Genomic DNA, 18,109 nt, shown 5'->3' on the forward strand with positions numbered 1-18,109 from the left:
CACTGCAAACACTTTAAAATAAATGCAACAAATGTGAACACCGTTGAAGAAACCCCTTTAAAGGATAAAAACTGCAGTTGTGTTGCAAATGGAAAAGAAGTCTTTATTGCAGGCCGGCCCAGAAGAATAACAGTGCGAACATGAGGCAGTCTCATGCTCAAACAGCTTTTTTACAGATCTCTTCCAGGAATTGCATTTTATACAGTTCTAAACAAAAGGTGAATAATGTCCAGTCAGCAGAGGGCAGTGTCCCGGATGTGCATGTGGATTGGCTGAGCCCTAGCTTCTCTACTTTGAAGTGTCAGGGTTACTTAGCAGCAGGGGTGACGTCACCGTTCCCTCCTCAAAGCATTCTGGGATGCATGAAGGGCTGATGGGTCAAGAAATATATACATATTCATATACATTTGAATATTTATGCAGAGCTGATGTGTCCTTATTTGTATTTAAATTTCTGACAAGACCTCAGGTCTTTCAACCGTTAAAGTCCGCTATGAAAGGGTTGACATTCCTGGTAACACAGAGCCCATCAGGAGAGACAATGCAGCGGTGCACTTGAAACGAACAAGACCATCTCCTCCTAATTGCCCCGCAGCTTGGATCTATGTGTCTTCCTATGTGTGCTCACGATTTCTGCATTTATTACACTCTTGCCCTCCTTCATGACACCCTGGAATTCAGCATACACTGTCCATAGTCCAGAATTACTTTTGGTGGCCCATAGTGTTACTTTTGGATTTAGTTTCAGTCTTACTCTTTGGACTAAAATGCTTATCAGTTTTAGTCACATTTTATTAATTTCGTTACTAATCATCTTTAATTAGTTTTAGTTAATATTAGAACTCCTGTCATTTTAGTCTAGTTTTAGTCAATGTAATTTTAGTCACATTTTACTCATTTTTTTACTCACATTTTTTTACTTTATTATCACCATTATGCATTATGTCTGATGCCAGATGCTTACATCAATTACTGGTGGATGCAAAACAAACATATTGATTGACTTAATTTGAAATGTATTTGAAATCAATTCACAAGAACAGTATGGAAGCATATAGTGGACTTAATTCAAATGCACATCAAATCCCACGATTGCATTTTCATTTATGCAAACTTTATTTAGGTGAAAATGCAAATACAATCATCCCATTTGTATTTTTATATTCCAGTACACTAATTTGCTGGCAAAATACATGTTCCTGAGCAACATATTCCGAATCTGACCCTTCCTCACCGACTACTCGACCCAGCTGCTCGTCCAGTCCCTGGTCCTCTCCCGCCTGGACTACTGCAACTCCCTCCTGGCCGGCCTGCCTGCAACTACTACCCGCCGCTCCAGCTCATCCAGAACTCTGCGGCTCGTCTAGTTAAATTGAATTTGTAATGATTGATGCCTTGCATGTAACTGTATTTTTGCACTTTGTTTTGCACTTATGTTGTAAGTCACCCTGGATAAGGGCGTCTGCCAAGAAATAAAAATAAGAAAATAATAATAATATTAGCTCTAAGAGGAAGAGGAATCCAAATATTTTGATCATACACTTATGGTCAGTTCTAGCCAAAAACTTTGTTCCCTGCTTAGACTCTGTTCAAGTGAATGACTCAAGTAGACAGGTATTACCTTATAAAAAAAAGTACAAAATGTTTTAACAAAGACAAGTGCAATTGCTCGGTGACCCAACAATGGCAGTACTGCACAGATTCTCACAAACTTTAAGCAATAACTTATTCTTAATATGCATGTTAACAATAATCAAAGTGTCCAAATATTCAAACACTTATCAAGGTTTACTGTGGGACCTTTAACCAGATATATTACCCTGGACTGGCTCCAACCCTTTATAAAACAAGGAAGCACTAGGTGACAGAGCGCCGATGGGAGATAAATGGAGAGAGAGCAAGAGAAGAGGAATTGCTTTGTAAACAAGAGTAATGAACGTATACTTGAACTTTGACTATGGCTTTGGATACAGACTTCATTGTTTGCTGCTGTTCATGTTTATTAGTTATACAATACCGGTCAAAAGTTTTAGAACAGCTACATTTTTCCGTTTTTTATTGAAATGTACACAGTTTAATGTCTTAATGTACTCTGAAATGAAAGCATAGCACAAATAAACAATTGGAAATAAAGACATTTAACCCCTTAAGCTGACTTAAAAGGGCACCAAATCTGTGTGCTTCTCTTTAATCCCATGTGTACTCTTCACTGTTGTGTTTTTTGCCAAGTGAAGCATTCTCTGATGCAAAAACAATGTTTTTTTTTCCACCTCCCCGTATAAAAAACATTGGGGTGTGGGGATACTTGGTCTGAGTAGGAATACAAAATCTCAGAAAATATTGACAATTATGACATATTCTGGAACCAGACAGTCTACTTATCAAAATAAGACCATCCACATTTCTACCAGTGTAGAAGCAACACACACCCGTAGAGAGCTCAAAATGTAAACGCTGTTCACAGTGTACTAATACCAATGATTTTACATAATTGGATCTGAATTTCCCTGTGTTTGATAGAACATAAAATAATATATACTGGATTCATCGTTAGGTTGTTCTGAACAAAACAAGCCTATTTGCAAAGAAATCCGAAACTGAGTGATCTGTGACCAACTGAATGAGACCCCCGGAACAGACTGCCATTTACCCCCCGGGCTCTGAATGACGGCGGGTGACAAATCGGATGTGTTTGAGAATGAAATGTGCTGGTAGCCAAGAAAATAAGCTTTCAAACAATGTGCACATTGTAGGAATACAGTGAAAACTTCTATGCACAGGAGCTGGGCCTAAGACTGCCAAATAATGCTTAACACAGATAATAATGCTTAATGCAAATCTCACAGCCCCTGCTTTATTTTTTCAGCAGCTGTTTTGTTTTTTCAGCAGTTGCACTTCAGGGCCACCGTAGCAGAGCCCTGGGGCCATGTGAAACAAAAACCCTCAGAATTTTTTTTTTGAGCATGGCTCCAGTGCTCTTCCGTATATTAGATATAACGTAGACGATTATTTTTTATTTAATGTACTTTTTAAGGGTTATAGTGTTACGTTGGCGATTCGATTTTTCTACAAGGACAGCTTAAAGTAGTAGTAGTAGTAGTATAGTAATAGTTACATATCCAATATTAAAAAAATAATCTTAAAGTACAATATGCCAGTAATGTAATACTGTGACGATTCTGAAGCCTCGGTAGTCTTTCAGTGGCGCAGGAGACCGGGGTTCGAGTCCCCACCCCAACTTCATACAGAAACCACCAGTGCGTTATAATGGGTTTCGTTATTGTCTCTGGGGACTGTAATTTATATAGTGCAGTTTAAATAATACTTCGTTTAATCAAACATAGAAACGGATACATTATCATGTTACTTCACTTTCGACCTGTGTACTGCTGTGTACTAGACGTGTCACGCTGAAGCGCATTAAGCAGCGCAGCCCAGCAGCGCAGCAACAAGATACACTGCACTGAGTCTGTATGTGGGGCTGTTATACGTGCCAACATTGAATGTATAACATATTTAGTGTTATTTATTTATTATGTATTCATTCATGTTATTTACACTTAAAATATCCAGATTTAGACGTTTAAGAGATGTTAACTTAATTTAAAAAGTGGATTATTCCACAGATATGTAGTGCATAATATGCTGTATATAACTTTAACAAAAATTAGTATTATCCTTTATTTGACATAATTCATTTTCAGAAAAGCATCTTTAATGTAAATAAGTACAATTCATTAAAATGATTGCATTTTTTATGTACTATACTATGTCTTGCATAAATTGTTTATGATTGTAATTTGTTGTGTACTGAATACATTATTTAAGACAAAGACATCTGCTATATGTTTGCAATAGTAATAATAAATATTAAGGTTTATCTGTTTACATTAAACTACTACATAGTTTCCTTTGTTAAATTCATATTTTGTTTATCTTTAATAAGCCAACGTGTTGAGTATAATTAACATATTACAGTGTTCATGAAATAACATATTATTTGTACTAATATTCCTACACAAAACCAACACATCTTCTGAGTAAAACTAACCCATAACCATGTTAATTAAATAACACCTTATTTGTGCTAATATTACTACACAAAAACAACACATCTTCTTAGTAAAACTAACCCATAACTGTTAATTGAATAACACATTATTTGTGCTAATATTCCTACACACAGCTTGTGTTAACTTTAACACAACATGTCTTGGCCTTAATCACACTCCGTAATGTGTTAAAAACAACACATCACGTGTTGCTTTTAACACATTAGTTCTAAGTGTCATGGTTCCAAGCCCTTACCCTCTTTCCACCTAGAGGCCGCCAATGTTCCCTTGCCTTTTTCTTCTCCCTTCACTGCTTTCCTTTGTCAATCTTTCAATTAATATTCCTCCACACCCTTGTGCACTTCTGTTCCTTTCCTTTGCTCTCATTGGTCCTGCTCCTGCCTTCCTAGTTTCTGCTTCCCTTTATAAACCCCTCACTGGCCTCACTCAGGGCAAAGTGTTGTCAGTTCAACCTGTGTCACCAAGTCCGGTTCCTTGTGGGCCAACCCCAACCCCAACCCCAACCCCAACCTGTGACCTCGACTACGTATTTGATTACTCCTTGTGTCCTGTCTGCCAACTCTACAAACACTGCACCTGGGTCCTAACTCCCTTGCCCTGCAGTCCACCCCTGAGACCATGACACCAAGAGTGTACTTTTGAGGCATAAGCAATTAGGAAATAACACTTACTACACAGGAACAAAAAAAAAAAAAAAAAAAAAAGTTACACTGTGTTATAAACAGTCTTCCAATACTTAACCGGTGGGTTAATAAATACATAAACACTCCCCACAACACCCGCAGTTAAGCACGGAATCTTTTACTTCCTCATGTAAGTGCATGCGGTCTAAGTTGTTGACTAACTGAACAAAATACTCCCTACACGCTCACTGGACTGGGTTTGTTTTATACTTTGGTAGAAATTGATTAGCTTTCACTTTTTTTTTTTTTGATCCACAGAGTTAATGGAGTAATTCCTTATTTATAAATATAGTATTAATGTTGGTGTGAAACCGAGTATTATGGTTTATGGGGTGGGACGCCCACGACGGCACTCTTCAATTGTCTTTGTAGAATTGCATTATTTATGGTAATTTGCAATACATTTTTTAACCTGAATTTGTTCCCTCTCTGATTACTAAGACAACTTAAAAAAAGGTGGCAGTAACAAACACAAACCCTCCTTGTAAATTAGATTTATTGCAAAATATACACATTTTGTGTAGAATTTCAGTACAATCATCATAAGCGTACAATATGAATATGCTTGTTAATGTGTCACTGATACCAAACATCTTTCAATTTCCATCCGGTTCAGTGGGGAAAAAACCCATTGAAATATTATTTTCTTATGTCATTTTACAGATAAAAGACAGACTAACCCTACAACTCCAAAGGTTGTGAAATACTAACCTACGCATATTTGAGCAACAGGCTTAGGCTATATATCAGACACAGTGTTCCTGTTACATGACAGATACAAGGCACAGAAAACCTGTCGGACAGAACAGCAGCTGTAATAGCGCCTGACTGAAGACGAAAACAGCTGGACAATTTAAAAGTGTATTATAAAGAGCAGAGCGAGGTAACTTAAATGCGTTTATTCTACGAATGATTGATCGGAAACTATGTAAAACTACAGCTACAACTTTATTGATAAATCTACGATTTAAAAGAAACACGTTTATAACCATATAAACACTCTGTCTGAGATCCCTTTTCATTATTTATTTGTTTAGTCACAAATACCAATACTGGTTGATAATAAAACAGTGCTGGTTCCCTCTCAGTATCCTACAACCTGTACAGTGTTTTCTTTTCTTTTTTCTTTTTTTAAAGTACAGTGCAGGACAGCAGTTATCAATGCCTTTCGATCACCAGAGGTTTAAATGGATCAAAACCTAAATACATGGTGTCTTCATGCAGACACTGTGAATTATGAATGGGAAAACTGATGACAGAACTGTTTTTATATTAATTAACTAAAATATGTAGGCTCTGTTTATTTTATAATTTCTCCAAATTATTAGACTTGAATGCAGAACAAGGAAGCGGGAAGATATGACAAAAGGCACGCAATTACTTTATTTATTTTAGTCTTTAAGACCTAACATGCGGCTTCAAACGTATAGAAAATAGCTATTATTCCCCACAAACTTTGTTTTTGTGACCAGGACAGTGATATTTTGAAATTTACTTATTTCCAATGAGAAAACGGGCGAATTTGTGTATTTTCGTTCACATGAAGTCAGAAAAAAACCAATATGAATCCAAATGAACATGTATTTATACTAAAGTAATACAAAATGACTACAAAATATTTAGAATTGATTTACGATTATACTGTATTTGGATTCATATTGTAGCGACCTTGCCTTTTTGGTCGCTAATGAAATAAAAGCGCTCGAGGCAGAGTTTTTGAAGACAAAAACTGTGGTTTATTAATCTGTTGCAGAGGTACTTTATTCCCCCTGTTTCTTCAGATTCTCTCCCAAACTCACAGATCTTTCTGTTCATTAAACTCCCACTGAACTCGACCTCCCGGCGTGTCACCCCGCCTTTATATACAGTAAGTTTAATTATCTTGCATATTTATACTTTGCATTTTTGTAGCCTATGCATTTTTAAACAAGTGAAAGTGCATCTTGATCAGTCCCGGCGGCTGGATGAACTCGGCAGGGGCCACAAGTGTGTCCTTGATTAGCGGGGGCGGGGAAGCGCTCAGAGCTCGAATTGTGTCTGAGGTCTCGGGTCCCCAAGGTGCTGGCGAAATGCGATGCACGTCAGTTTTGTAACGAGAATGTATATGACCATAAGACATTTCTACATGGACAATTAATAACCGCATCAAAATAAAATGTGAGGGGCCACAATATTCCAACTGAGGGGGCACCGACATACAAACCGACATACATCAGACATATCAATAATGTGCCAATGTCAAAGAAGGTGTATCACGTTTTCTGCTAATCACTGATATCGTGAAACATTTTCTTGAAAACTTAAATAGGCTTGTCTGTAAATTGTAAGTACGTGTAATACTTATAAAGACTACAGTTTATTTTGTTCTATCTGGGAAGATACACGGGTCAAGCAACTGGATTTAAACGCCAATATCTTATGTGCTTTGTGTTTTGGACAGGTCTTATTTAAATAAACCTATCCCAGAGAGAGGTACTTTAAAAGTAAATAAATAGAATAGTTCAAGTACATCAGTAATTAAGTTTTAGTAACAATTTTTAATTATAGGTTTGTGTAAGTTGATTCTTCTTGCATTCAGGATGTCAATTTTGTTCATTTATTTTTTATTTATCCATATTTGGCTGTATATCATTTGATTGTGAACAATGTGTATGTATGTCTGAAATTACTTTGGGGGGAAAAATACTATTTATATAATCTATTTGATTTTCCTATTCTTTGTAAATGTATTTCAAATACCACATTTGTGTGAATTAAAAATACAAATATTTTTGTATTGGTGTTTTGTGACTAAAATGAAATGTTGACTAATGGTGATGATCACTGCAAACACTTTAAAATAAATGCAACAAATGTGAACACCGTTGAAGAAACCCCTTTAAAGGATAAAAACTGCAGTTGTGTTGCAAATGGAAAAGAAGTCTTTATTGCAGGCCGGCCCAGAAGAATAACAGTGCGAACATGAGGCAGTCTCATGCTCAAACAGCTTTTTTACAGATCTCTTCCAGGAATTGCATTTTATACAGTTCTAAACAAAAGGTGAATAATGTCCAGTCAGCAGAGGGCAGTGTCCCGGATGTGCATGTGGATTGGCTGAGCCCTAGCTTCTCTACTTTGAAGTGTCAGGGTTACTTAGCAGCAGGGGTGACGTCACCGTTCCCTCCTCAAAGCATTCTGGGATGCATGAAGGGCTGATGGGTCAAGAAATATATACATATTCATATACATTTGAATATTTATGCAGAGCTGATGTGTCCTTATTTGTATTTAAATTTCTGACAAGACCTCAGGTCTTTCAACCGTTAAAGTCCGCTATGAAAGGGTTGACATTCCTGGTAACACAGAGCCCATCAGGAGAGACAATGCAGCGGTGCACTTGAAACGAACAAGACCATCGCCTCCTAATTGCCCCGCAGCTTGGATCTATGTGTCTTCCTATGTGTGCTCACGATTTCTGCATTTATTACACTCTTGCCCTCCTTCATGACACCCTGGAATTCAGCATACACTGTCCATAGTCCAGAATTACTTTTGGTGGCCCATAGTGTTACTTTTGGATTTAGTTTCAGTCTTACTCTTTGGACTAAAATGCTTATCAGTTTTAGTCACATTTTATTAATTTCGTTACTAATCATCTTTAATTAGTTTTAGTTAATATTAGAACTCCTGTCATTTTAGTCTAGTTTTAGTCAATGTAATTTTAGTCACATTTTACTCATTTTTTTACTCACATTTTTTTACTTTATTATCACCATTATGCATTATGTCTGATGCCAGATGCTTACATCAATTACTGGTGGATGCAAAACAAACATATTGATTGACTTAATTTGAAATGTATTTGAAATCAATTCACAAGAACAGTATGGAAGCATATAGTGGACTTAATTCAAATGCACATCAAATCCCACGATTGCATTTTCATTTATGCAAACTTTATTTAGGTGAAAATGCAAATACAATCATCCCATTTGTATTTTTATATTCCAGTACACTAATTTGCTGGCAAAATACATGTTCCTGAGCAACATATTCCGAATCTGACCCTTCCTCACCGACTACTCGACCCAGCTGCTCGTCCAGTCCCTGGTCCTCTCCCGCCTGGACTACTGCAACTCCCTCCTGGCCGGCCTGCCTGCAACTACTACCCGCCGCTCCAGCTCATCCAGAACTCTGCGGCTCGTCTAGTTAAATTGAATTTGTAATGATTGATGCCTTGCATGTAACTGTATTTTTGCACTTTGTTTTGCACTTATGTTGTAAGTCACCCTGGATAAGGGCGTCTGCCAAGAAATAAAAATAAGAAAATAATAATAATATTAGCTCTAAGAGGAAGAGGAATCCAAATATTTTGATCATACACTTATGGTCAGTTCTAGCCAAAAACTTTGTTCCCTGCTTAGACTCTGTTCAAGTGAATGACTCAAGTAGACAGGTATTACCTTATAAAAAAAAGTACAAAATGTTTTAACAAAGACAAGTGCAATTGCTCGGTGACCCAACAATGGCAGTACTGCACAGATTCTCACAAACTTTAAGCAATAACTTATTCTTAATATGCATGTTAACAATAATCAAAGTGTCCAAATATTCAAACACTTATCAAGGTTTACTGTGGGACCTTTAACCAGATATATTACCCTGGACTGGCTCCAACCCTTTATAAAACAAGGAAGCACTAGGTGACAGAGCGCCGGGGGGAGATAAATGGAGAGAGAGCAAGAGAAGAGGAATTGCTTTGTAAACAAGAGCAATGAACGTATACTTGAACTTTGACTATGGCTTTGGATACAGACTTCATTGTTTGCTGCTGTTCATGTTTATTAGTTATACAATACCGGTAAAAAGTTTTAGAACAGCTACATTTTTCCGTTTTTTATTGAAATGTACACAGTTTAATGTCTTAATGTACTCTGAAATGAAAGCATAGCACAAATAAACAATTGGAAATAAAGACATTTAACCCCTTAAGCTGACTTAAAAGGGCACCAAATCTGTGTGCTTCTCTTTAATCCCATGTGTACTCTTCACTGTTGTGTTTTTTGCCAAGTGAAGCATTCTCTGATGCAAAAACAATGTTTTTTTTTCCACCTCCCCGTATAAAAAACATTGGGGTGTGGGGATACTTGGTCTGAGTAGGAATACAAAATCTCAGAAAATATTGACAATTATGACATATTCTGGAACCAGACAGTCTACTTATCAAAATAAGACCATCCACATTTCTACCAGTGTAGAAGCAACACACACCCGTAGAGAGCTCAAAATGTAAACGCTGTTCACAGTGTACTAATACCAATGATTTTACATAATTGGATCTGAATTTCCCTGTGTTTGATAGAACATAAAATAATATATACTGGATTCATCGTTAGGTTGTTCTGAACAAAACAAGCCTATTTGCAAAGAAATCCGAAACTGAGTGATCTGTGACCAACTGAATGAGACCCCCGGAACAGACTGCCATTTACCCCCCGGGCTCTGAATGACGGCGGGTGACAAATCGGATGTGTTTGAGAATGAAATGTGCTGGTAGCCAAGAAAATAAGCTTTCAAACAATGTGCACATTGTAGGAATACAGTGAAAACTTCTATGCACAGGAGCTGGGCCTAAGACTGCCAAATAATGCTTAACACAGATAATAATGCTTAATGCAAATCTCACAGCCCCTGCTTTATTTTTTCAGCAGCTGTTTTGTTTTTTCAGCAGTTGCACTTCAGGGCCACCGTAGCAGAGCCCTGGGGCCATGTGAAACAAAAACCCTCAGAATTTTTTTTTTGAGCATGGCTCCAGTGCTCTTCCGTATATTAGATATAACGTAGACGATTATTTTTTATTTAATGTACTTTTTAAGGGTTATAGTGTTACGTTGGCGATTCGATTTTTCTACAAGGACAGCTTAAAGTAGTAGTAGTAGTAGTATAGTAATAGTTACATATCCAATATTAAAAAAATAATCTTAAAGTACAATATGCCAGTAATGTAATACTGTGACGATTCTGAAGCCTCGGTAGTCTTTCAGTGGCGCAGGAGACCGGGGTTCGAGTCCCCACCCCAACTTCATACAGAAACCACCAGTGCGTTATAATGGGTTTCGTTATTGTCTCTGGGGACTGTAATTTATATAGTGCAGTTTAAATAATACTTCGTTTAATCAAACATAGAAACGGATACATTATCATGTTACTTCACTTTCGACCTGTGTACTGCTGTGTACTAGACGTGTCACGCTGAAGCGCATTAAGCAGCGCAGCCCAGCAGCGCAGCAACAAGATACACTGCACTGAGTCTGTATGTGGGGCTGTTATACGTGCCAACATTGAATGTATAACATATTTAGTGTTATTTATTTATTATGTATTCATTCATGTTATTTACACTTAAAATATCCAGATTTAGACGTTTAAGAGATGTTAACTTAATTTAAAAAGTGGATTATTCCACAGATATGTAGTGCATAATATGCTGTATATAACTTTAACAAAAATTAGTATTATCCTTTATTTGACATAATTCATTTTCAGAAAAGCATCTTTAATGTAAATAAGTACAATTCATTAAAATGATTGCATTTTTTATGTACTATACTATGTCTTGCATAAATTGTTTATGATTGTAATTTGTTGTGTACTGAATACATTATTTAAGACAAAGACATCTGCTACATGTTTGCAATAGTAATAATAAATATTAAGGTTTATCTGTTTACATTAAACTACTACATAGTTTCCTTTGTTAAATTCATATTTTGTTTATCTTTAATAAGCCAACGTGTTGAGTATAATTAACATATTACAGTGTTCATGAAATAACATATTATTTGTACTAATATTCCTACACAAAACCAACACATCTTCTGAGTAAAACTAACCCATAACCATGTTAATTAAATAACACCTTATTTGTGCTAATATTACTACACAAAAACAACACATCTTCTTAGTAAAACTAACCCATAACTGTTAATTGAATAACACATTATTTGTGCTAATATTCCTACACACAGCTTGTGTTAACTTTAACACAACATGTCTTGGCCTTAATCACACTCCGTAATGTGTTAAAAACAACACATCACGTGTTGTACATTAGTACATTATACTAAGACAACTTAAAAAAAGGTGGCAGTAACAAACACAAACCCTCCTTGTAAATTAGATTTATTGCAAAATATACACATTTTGTGTAGAATTTCAGTACAATCATCATAAGCGTACAATATGAATATGCTTGTTAATGTGTCACTGATACCAAACATCTTTCAATTTCCATCCGGTTCAGTGGGGAAAAAACCCATTGAAATATTATTTTCTTATGTCATTTTACAGATAAAAGACAGACTAACCCTACAACTCCAAAGGTTGTGAAATACTAACCTACGCATATTTGAGCAACAGGCTTAGGCTATATATCAGACACAGTGTTCCTGTTACATGACAGATACAAGGCACAGAAAACCTGTCGGACAGAACAGCAGCTGTAATAGCGCCTGACTGAAGACGAAAACAGCTGGACAATTTAAAAGTGTATTATAAAGAGCAGAGCGAGGTAACTTAAATGCGTTTATTCTACGAATGATTGATCGGAAACTATGTAAAACTACAGCTACAACTTTATTGATAAATCTACGATTTAAAAGAAACACGTTTATAACCATATAAACACTCTGTCTGAGATCCCTTTTCATTATTTATTTGTTTAGTCACAAATACCAATACTGGTTGATAATAAAACAGTGCTGGTTCCCTCTCAGTATCCTACAACCTGTACAGTGTTTTCTTTTCTTTTTTCTTTTTTTAAAGTACAGTGCAGGACAGCAGTTATCAATGCCTTTCGATCACCAGAGGTTTAAATGGATCAAAACCTAAATACATGGTGTCTTCATGCAGACACTGTGAATTATGAATGGGAAAACTGATGACAGAACTGTTTTTATATTAATTAACTAAAATATGTAGGCTCTGTTTATTTTATAATTTCTCCAAATTATTAGACTTGAATGCAGAACAAGGAAGCGGGAAGATATGACAAAAGGCACGCAATTACTTTATTTATTTTAGTCTTTAAGACCTAACATGCGGCTTCAAACGTATAGAAAATAGCTATTATTCCCCACAAACTTTGTTTTTGTGACCAGGACAGTGATATTTTGAAATTTACTTATTTCCAATGAGAAAACGGGCGAATTTGTGTATTTTCGTTCACATGAAGTCAGAAAAAAACCAATATGAATCCAAATGAACATGTATTTATACTAAAGTAATACAAAATGACTACAAAATATTTAGAATTGATTTACGATTATACTGTATTTGGATTCATATTGTAGCGACCTTGCCTTTTTGGTCGCTAATGAAATAAAAGCGCTCGAGGCAGAGTTTTTGAAGACAAAAACTGTGGTTTATTAATCTGTTGCAGAGGTACTTTATTCCCCCTGTTTCTTCAGATTCTCTCCCAAACTCACAGATCTTTCTGTTCATTAAACTCCCACTGAACTCGACCTCCCGGCGTGTCACCCCGCCTTTATATACAGTAAGTTTAATTATCTTGCATATTTATACTTTGCATTTTTGTAGCCTATGCATTTTTAAACAAGTGAAAGTGCATCTTGATCAGTCCCGGCGGCTGGATGAACTCGGCAGGGGCCACAAGTGTGTCCTTGATTAGCGGGGGCGGGGAAGCGCTCAGAGCTCGAATTGTGTCTGAGGTCTCGGGTCCCCAAGGTGCTGGCGAAATGCGATGCACGTCAGTTTTGTAACGAGAATGTATATGACCATAAGACATTTCTACATGGACAATTAATAACCGCATCAAAATAAAATGTGAGGGGCCACAATATTCCAACTGAGGGGGCACCGACATACAAACCGACATACATCAGACATATCAATAATGTGCCAATGTCAAAGAAGGTGTATCACGTTTTCTGCTAATCACTGATATCGTGAAACATTTTCTTGAAAACTTAAATAGGCTTGTCTGTAAATTGTAAGTACGTGTAATACTTATAAAGACTACAGTTTATTTTGTTCTATCTGGGAAGATACACGGGTCAAGCAACTGGATTTAAACGCCATGTATTGTTATCCATGTTACTGTTATAGCCGGTTTCAATTCACCAGCACCGAAAACAGAAATCAATGCAATATTAAGTATCAACAAGTGAGAAATGTTATCTTGTTTCTGCAATTAAAACATTATTGACATCTTACCTTCTGAGTGATATCTATTGGTTTGTGAAAGTTTAAAGGTTTGACATGTGAGGATCCCCTGAACGCACATCCTGTTAAAGAGCACCGCACAGCACAGCACGCCACGGGTCAGGACGAGTTTATTCAGTTTGTGCGACTGGTTTTGTTTTAGACTATAAAAACATTGTATGTTGTTATTTTGGTATTATATTAAGTCTTTCATTGTTAAGGTCACAGAACCAGATGGATGCACAGCAACTATTTGTAATGTAGATAGATGTATCTTAAATTGAGATAGAATAACGTATTACTGCACTTTCAAAAGTTACCTTACCACCCAGACAGAGGCTCTAATGACGCAGAAAAATGTTAGCTTTAGCTGCTGACTACTCGTCCGCTGAATAAGCCAATATGAACACACATATCACCATAGCTACCAAGGATAGTGGGAGTGAACTACAGGAGAAGTGGGAATGAGGTGAGGGCGGGAACTGCAGCAACACTATGAGCTGGTGGCTGGGGTGCCACTCAGGGCAGCAGCCAGTTGTCAAAATGCTGCCTCAAATTCAAATGCCGCCATAGTCGGCTGCCTAATCTTGCCTAATGGAAGGGCTGGCCCTGTATATATCTCTCCAGCACTGACCAGTGTGTTGTCACCCCTAAGGAGATGGCACGAAACCTGGGTGTCATCTGTGATCATAATCTATCTTTTGAATCACACATTCAGAATGTGTCAAGATCTTCCTTCCTCCAGCTTAGAAACATTGCTAGACTATTGCTAGACAATTCCTCTTGTTACAGGACAGAGAAATTGATACACACATTTATTACATCTAGATTGGATTACTGTAATGCCATTCTGTCAGGCAGCACAAACAGAGCCATTTCTGCACTTCAGTCCAAAATGCTGCTGCAAGATTCCTAACAAAAACAAAAAAACATGAACACATCACTCCAGTATTGGCTTCTCTTCACTGGCTGCCCGTGCGCTACAGGATAGACTTTAAAGTTGTCTTTAAACATTTAAAGCACTAAAGGGACTGGCACCTCCCTACCTAAAAGATTTCCTTATTGAATACACTCCAGGTCGGCCATTGAGATCACAGGAAGCCAGTTACTTAGCGCTCCCTAAAATACACAAGAAAATCGTAGGCGGTAGAGCATTCAGTTATAGGCCCCGAAGCTGTGGAACGATCTTCCAGCCAATGTCAGAGATACCCCTCTGTCTTAGCCTTTAAATCACGGCTGAAGACTCATCTGTTTAGTCTCTGTTTTTCTAGCCCATAGTGCCGCCGGTGTGCCATGGACATGCAATTGCACAACTGTCTTTGGAAATGTCCTGCATTGCATGACCAGTATCTGAGCACAACTGCCTTCTTGTCTTCCAGCAACAGCCTCCTCTGAGGGTCCAACAAGGCACCTCGTCCCCCACCATGGAAGTCTGATGAAGCACAACCCACCCCAGAGGCATCTCACCACGGAGGGTCAACAGGGCATCCACACCCAAGGTTTGACGAGCCATCGCCACCCAAAGCCTGTTGATGGTCCAACCCCCCGATGACCAGCGCAGAGGGAAGACCATAGCCAGCAGCACCGATAAAAAACTTTATGATCTCCTTGCTGCTGTAATAACTATACTGCCTGGAGGGGAGGCAACAATTAGGCCTGGGCCTAAAGCCGTGGACCCCCAGAGATTCATTTTCTCCTATATGTTTTTTTGTTTTTCTCTCCTCCGTGCCTAAATGGTTTATTTACTTAAATGTTCACTCACTTTATTCTAGATCATGTAAAATGTTTACAGGTCTATATTTTAATTTATTGTATTTGTTTTTTATTTTGCTGTACGTTTGTTGTATGTTTACCAGTCTGTAAAGCGCTCTGTGGCTACCCTGCGAAGGGCGCTATACAAATAAAAATTGATTGATTGATTGATTGATTGTGTGTATCTCTTCAGCAGCTGAGCCAGAAGAGGATCCCATGTTACAGCTGATCTCCCTTCAGAGAGCCAATGGATCCTGGGATCTTGACCAAAAACTTCTCTCAGCCTCAGTTTTGGGAAAAACGGAAAAGGAAATAGCCAGCAAAATGCCTGGAGAGGTAGCCAACTTCACACAATGGATTTAAGAGAATCTAGTCTCTCCAGTACAGGAGACATGAGGCCAGTCTTACTGGACCAGTGAGTAAAGTGACTTCATGGGTCCAGCTCTGCATTAATGGTTGGTGATGTTAAGCTATTGATGGCCCAACCTGAGCAGTTGATCTTGATTTCTGCCCCCCCACCTCTGTGTGTGTCCTGTTTAGGTACCAAACAACGAGCTGTGGGCCACAGTGCTGGCCCTGCTGTGGCTGTATGGATTCAAACTGGATTCCAAGGATGAATGGCAGTTTTTGTCCATGAAGGCAGTGTCCTGGATCAAAGGCCACAAAGGTAAATGAGAAGCCTGCTGGAGAATCGGACTGTTTCAATATCATGATATACCACACTGACTATACTAAGACTGTAATGTGACTGTTAAAGGTTGATAACCAATCTGATAGCCAATCCAATGAGATGCCAAAGGATCCCTAGCAATCGCTGCCCTTATTCTGTCTGCCATGGGGGCCTACAGACAGCAAAATAACATGATTTACTCGGGGATTGAAGACGCAAGAAAATCTGTAAAATGGATGGAAAAGCTTTGACACTGAATGGAAGAATAATGTTACACTGAAATACTTCTCAACAGGCCCAAAAGACTTACTCTATGTAAAGGATTTTTATACTAAAACATGAACCACTGGTACAGGAAACGGTTTTATAGGAGGTGTGAATGTACTGCCAGTGTGACAGTGCACAGTCTGTACTGTATTACAGTATAGTGCCAGAGCAGTGTGTCACTATTGTATTGCAGTAATACTGCAGTGTGTCCGTAATGTACTACAGTGGAATAACTGCAGTTGTCTCTGCTGTATTATATTGCACTGACTGTGTACCAGTGCCGTAGTGCAGTGCAGTAACAATGCATGCTGTGTGTTTCAGGGCTCAGTGTGACTCAGTGTATGCAGGTTGGGAACACTCTGCTGGGCTGCCAGGTGGAGCCTCAGACCCTAGGGCTGTGAAAAGATCCCCCCCAACATGACATCACAGCTGGGGAAGAACAACACACTGCAGCCTCATTCAACAGCAGTGCTTCAGCTTTGACGATCTACACAGAGCCACAGCTAAACAGAAGTGTGTGCAATGCAACTGAATATGAGAAATATGGTCCCATACTGTATACTGTTATACTAATGCTTATTGCTGAATAGAAATGCTCAAAGGGAAGGGATGTGCTCTGTAAGATGCAGTAATGTCATTGGTTGCTCAAGTCAAACTGGAACTGGTTTTCTGTCAACTTTTGCCATGTAAGGAAAACCTCACAGTTCAATGCTGTCTGTCTTTGTAGTAGGTTTGTTTTTGAATATAGCTTGCATGTAGGTTTTCAGCAGGTAAAGTTACTAAATGAATAAAGTACTGGAAAAGTAAATGTATAAATAAGCCTCGTATTATTTTTACACTTAATACAAATCAGATATCCTTTGATGTCTGCGGTGACCTGGCTTTCAGCTCTGCCAAACGATTTGTCAACAGTGCAGTATTCCAGCTATTCAATTTGTATAGCTAGTGTATTTAATCTGAGAACATGTGGCACTTTAACTGTGACTCTATTCAACTATTTATGTGACTTCTGAATGCATTTGGCTGCACCAGTTTATTTAAGTCTGTCACACTACAAAATGTCCAAAAGTCCTTGGGGGGTGAATACTTACACAAATGCAGCACAGATATAAAATAGTAAGTACAATGGCTAAGCATATAAGATACCATGGTAAACTTGAGTATACTTTCTTATTCAAGACTTCCAGTGTTAAAATGCATTCCAGTGGTAACACATCTGAATTTGGAATACACTGTATGAAACTATTCTAAATTCATCACAAAAGTATGCAAGCGTATTAATGGTTATTTATAAAAAAACAAAATACGTTTTTGTAATTGATATTGGATGATTTAATTTCGAAATTAAAACAGCAGCAGTCTCAGTCTCTCTCTCTCTATATCTATATCTATATAGTTTGCATCGCACCGGTTCTCTGCTGTACTTAGTTTGATCTGATCGCTGGGAAAAGTGTGAATGTAGT

General features: G+C 37.8%; 1 protein-coding gene and 2 long non-coding RNA genes across 7 annotated transcripts; 2 read left to right on the forward strand and 1 right to left on the reverse strand.

The window, feature by feature from the left end:
• Positions 1 to 78: 78 nt before the first annotated feature.
• LOC136755970 (uncharacterized) lies at positions 79 to 4,519 on the reverse strand. Its single transcript, XR_010818082.1, has 3 exons — positions 4,309 to 4,519; positions 1,235 to 1,363; positions 79 to 370 (listed from the first exon to the last, which is right to left on the reverse strand). It is a non-coding gene; the product is annotated as an uncharacterized LOC136755970 (long non-coding RNA).
• A 979-nt stretch (positions 4,520 to 5,498) lies between these two features.
• LOC136755948 (uncharacterized) lies at positions 5,499 to 8,832 on the forward strand. The gene is made up of 3 exons (XR_010818060.1): positions 5,499 to 5,639; positions 6,538 to 6,623; positions 8,747 to 8,832. It is a non-coding gene; the product is annotated as an uncharacterized LOC136755948 (long non-coding RNA).
• A 3,338-nt stretch (positions 8,833 to 12,170) lies between these two features.
• Positions 12,171 to 17,454, forward strand: LOC136755744 (von Willebrand factor A domain-containing protein 5A). Of its 5 annotated transcripts, none has more exons than XM_066712275.1 (6): positions 12,171 to 12,305; positions 13,204 to 13,289; positions 15,337 to 15,456; positions 15,903 to 16,045; positions 16,250 to 16,376; positions 16,968 to 17,454. In XM_066712275.1, the coding sequence occupies exons 3-6, from the start codon at positions 15,393 to 15,395 to the stop codon at positions 17,045 to 17,047; spliced, it is 414 nt and encodes a 137-aa protein (XP_066568372.1). In that variant the 5' UTR covers positions 12,171 to 12,305; positions 13,204 to 13,289; positions 15,337 to 15,392; the 3' UTR covers positions 17,048 to 17,454. The 5 variants fall into 5 exon arrangements, with proteins under 5 accessions (XP_066568372.1, XP_066568375.1, XP_066568373.1 ...); XM_066712278.1 differs by having other exon boundaries at positions 15,906 to 16,045; XM_066712276.1 differs by lacking the exon at positions 13,204 to 13,289 and having other exon boundaries at positions 12,177 to 12,305.
• Positions 17,455 to 18,109: the final 655 nt, after the last annotated feature.

The sequence above is a fragment of the Amia ocellicauda genome, chromosome 1 (assembly GCF_036373705.1).
Source record: "Amia ocellicauda isolate fAmiCal2 chromosome 1, fAmiCal2.hap1, whole genome shotgun sequence".
NCBI lineage: Eukaryota > Metazoa > Chordata > Actinopteri > Amiiformes > Amiidae > Amia > Amia ocellicauda.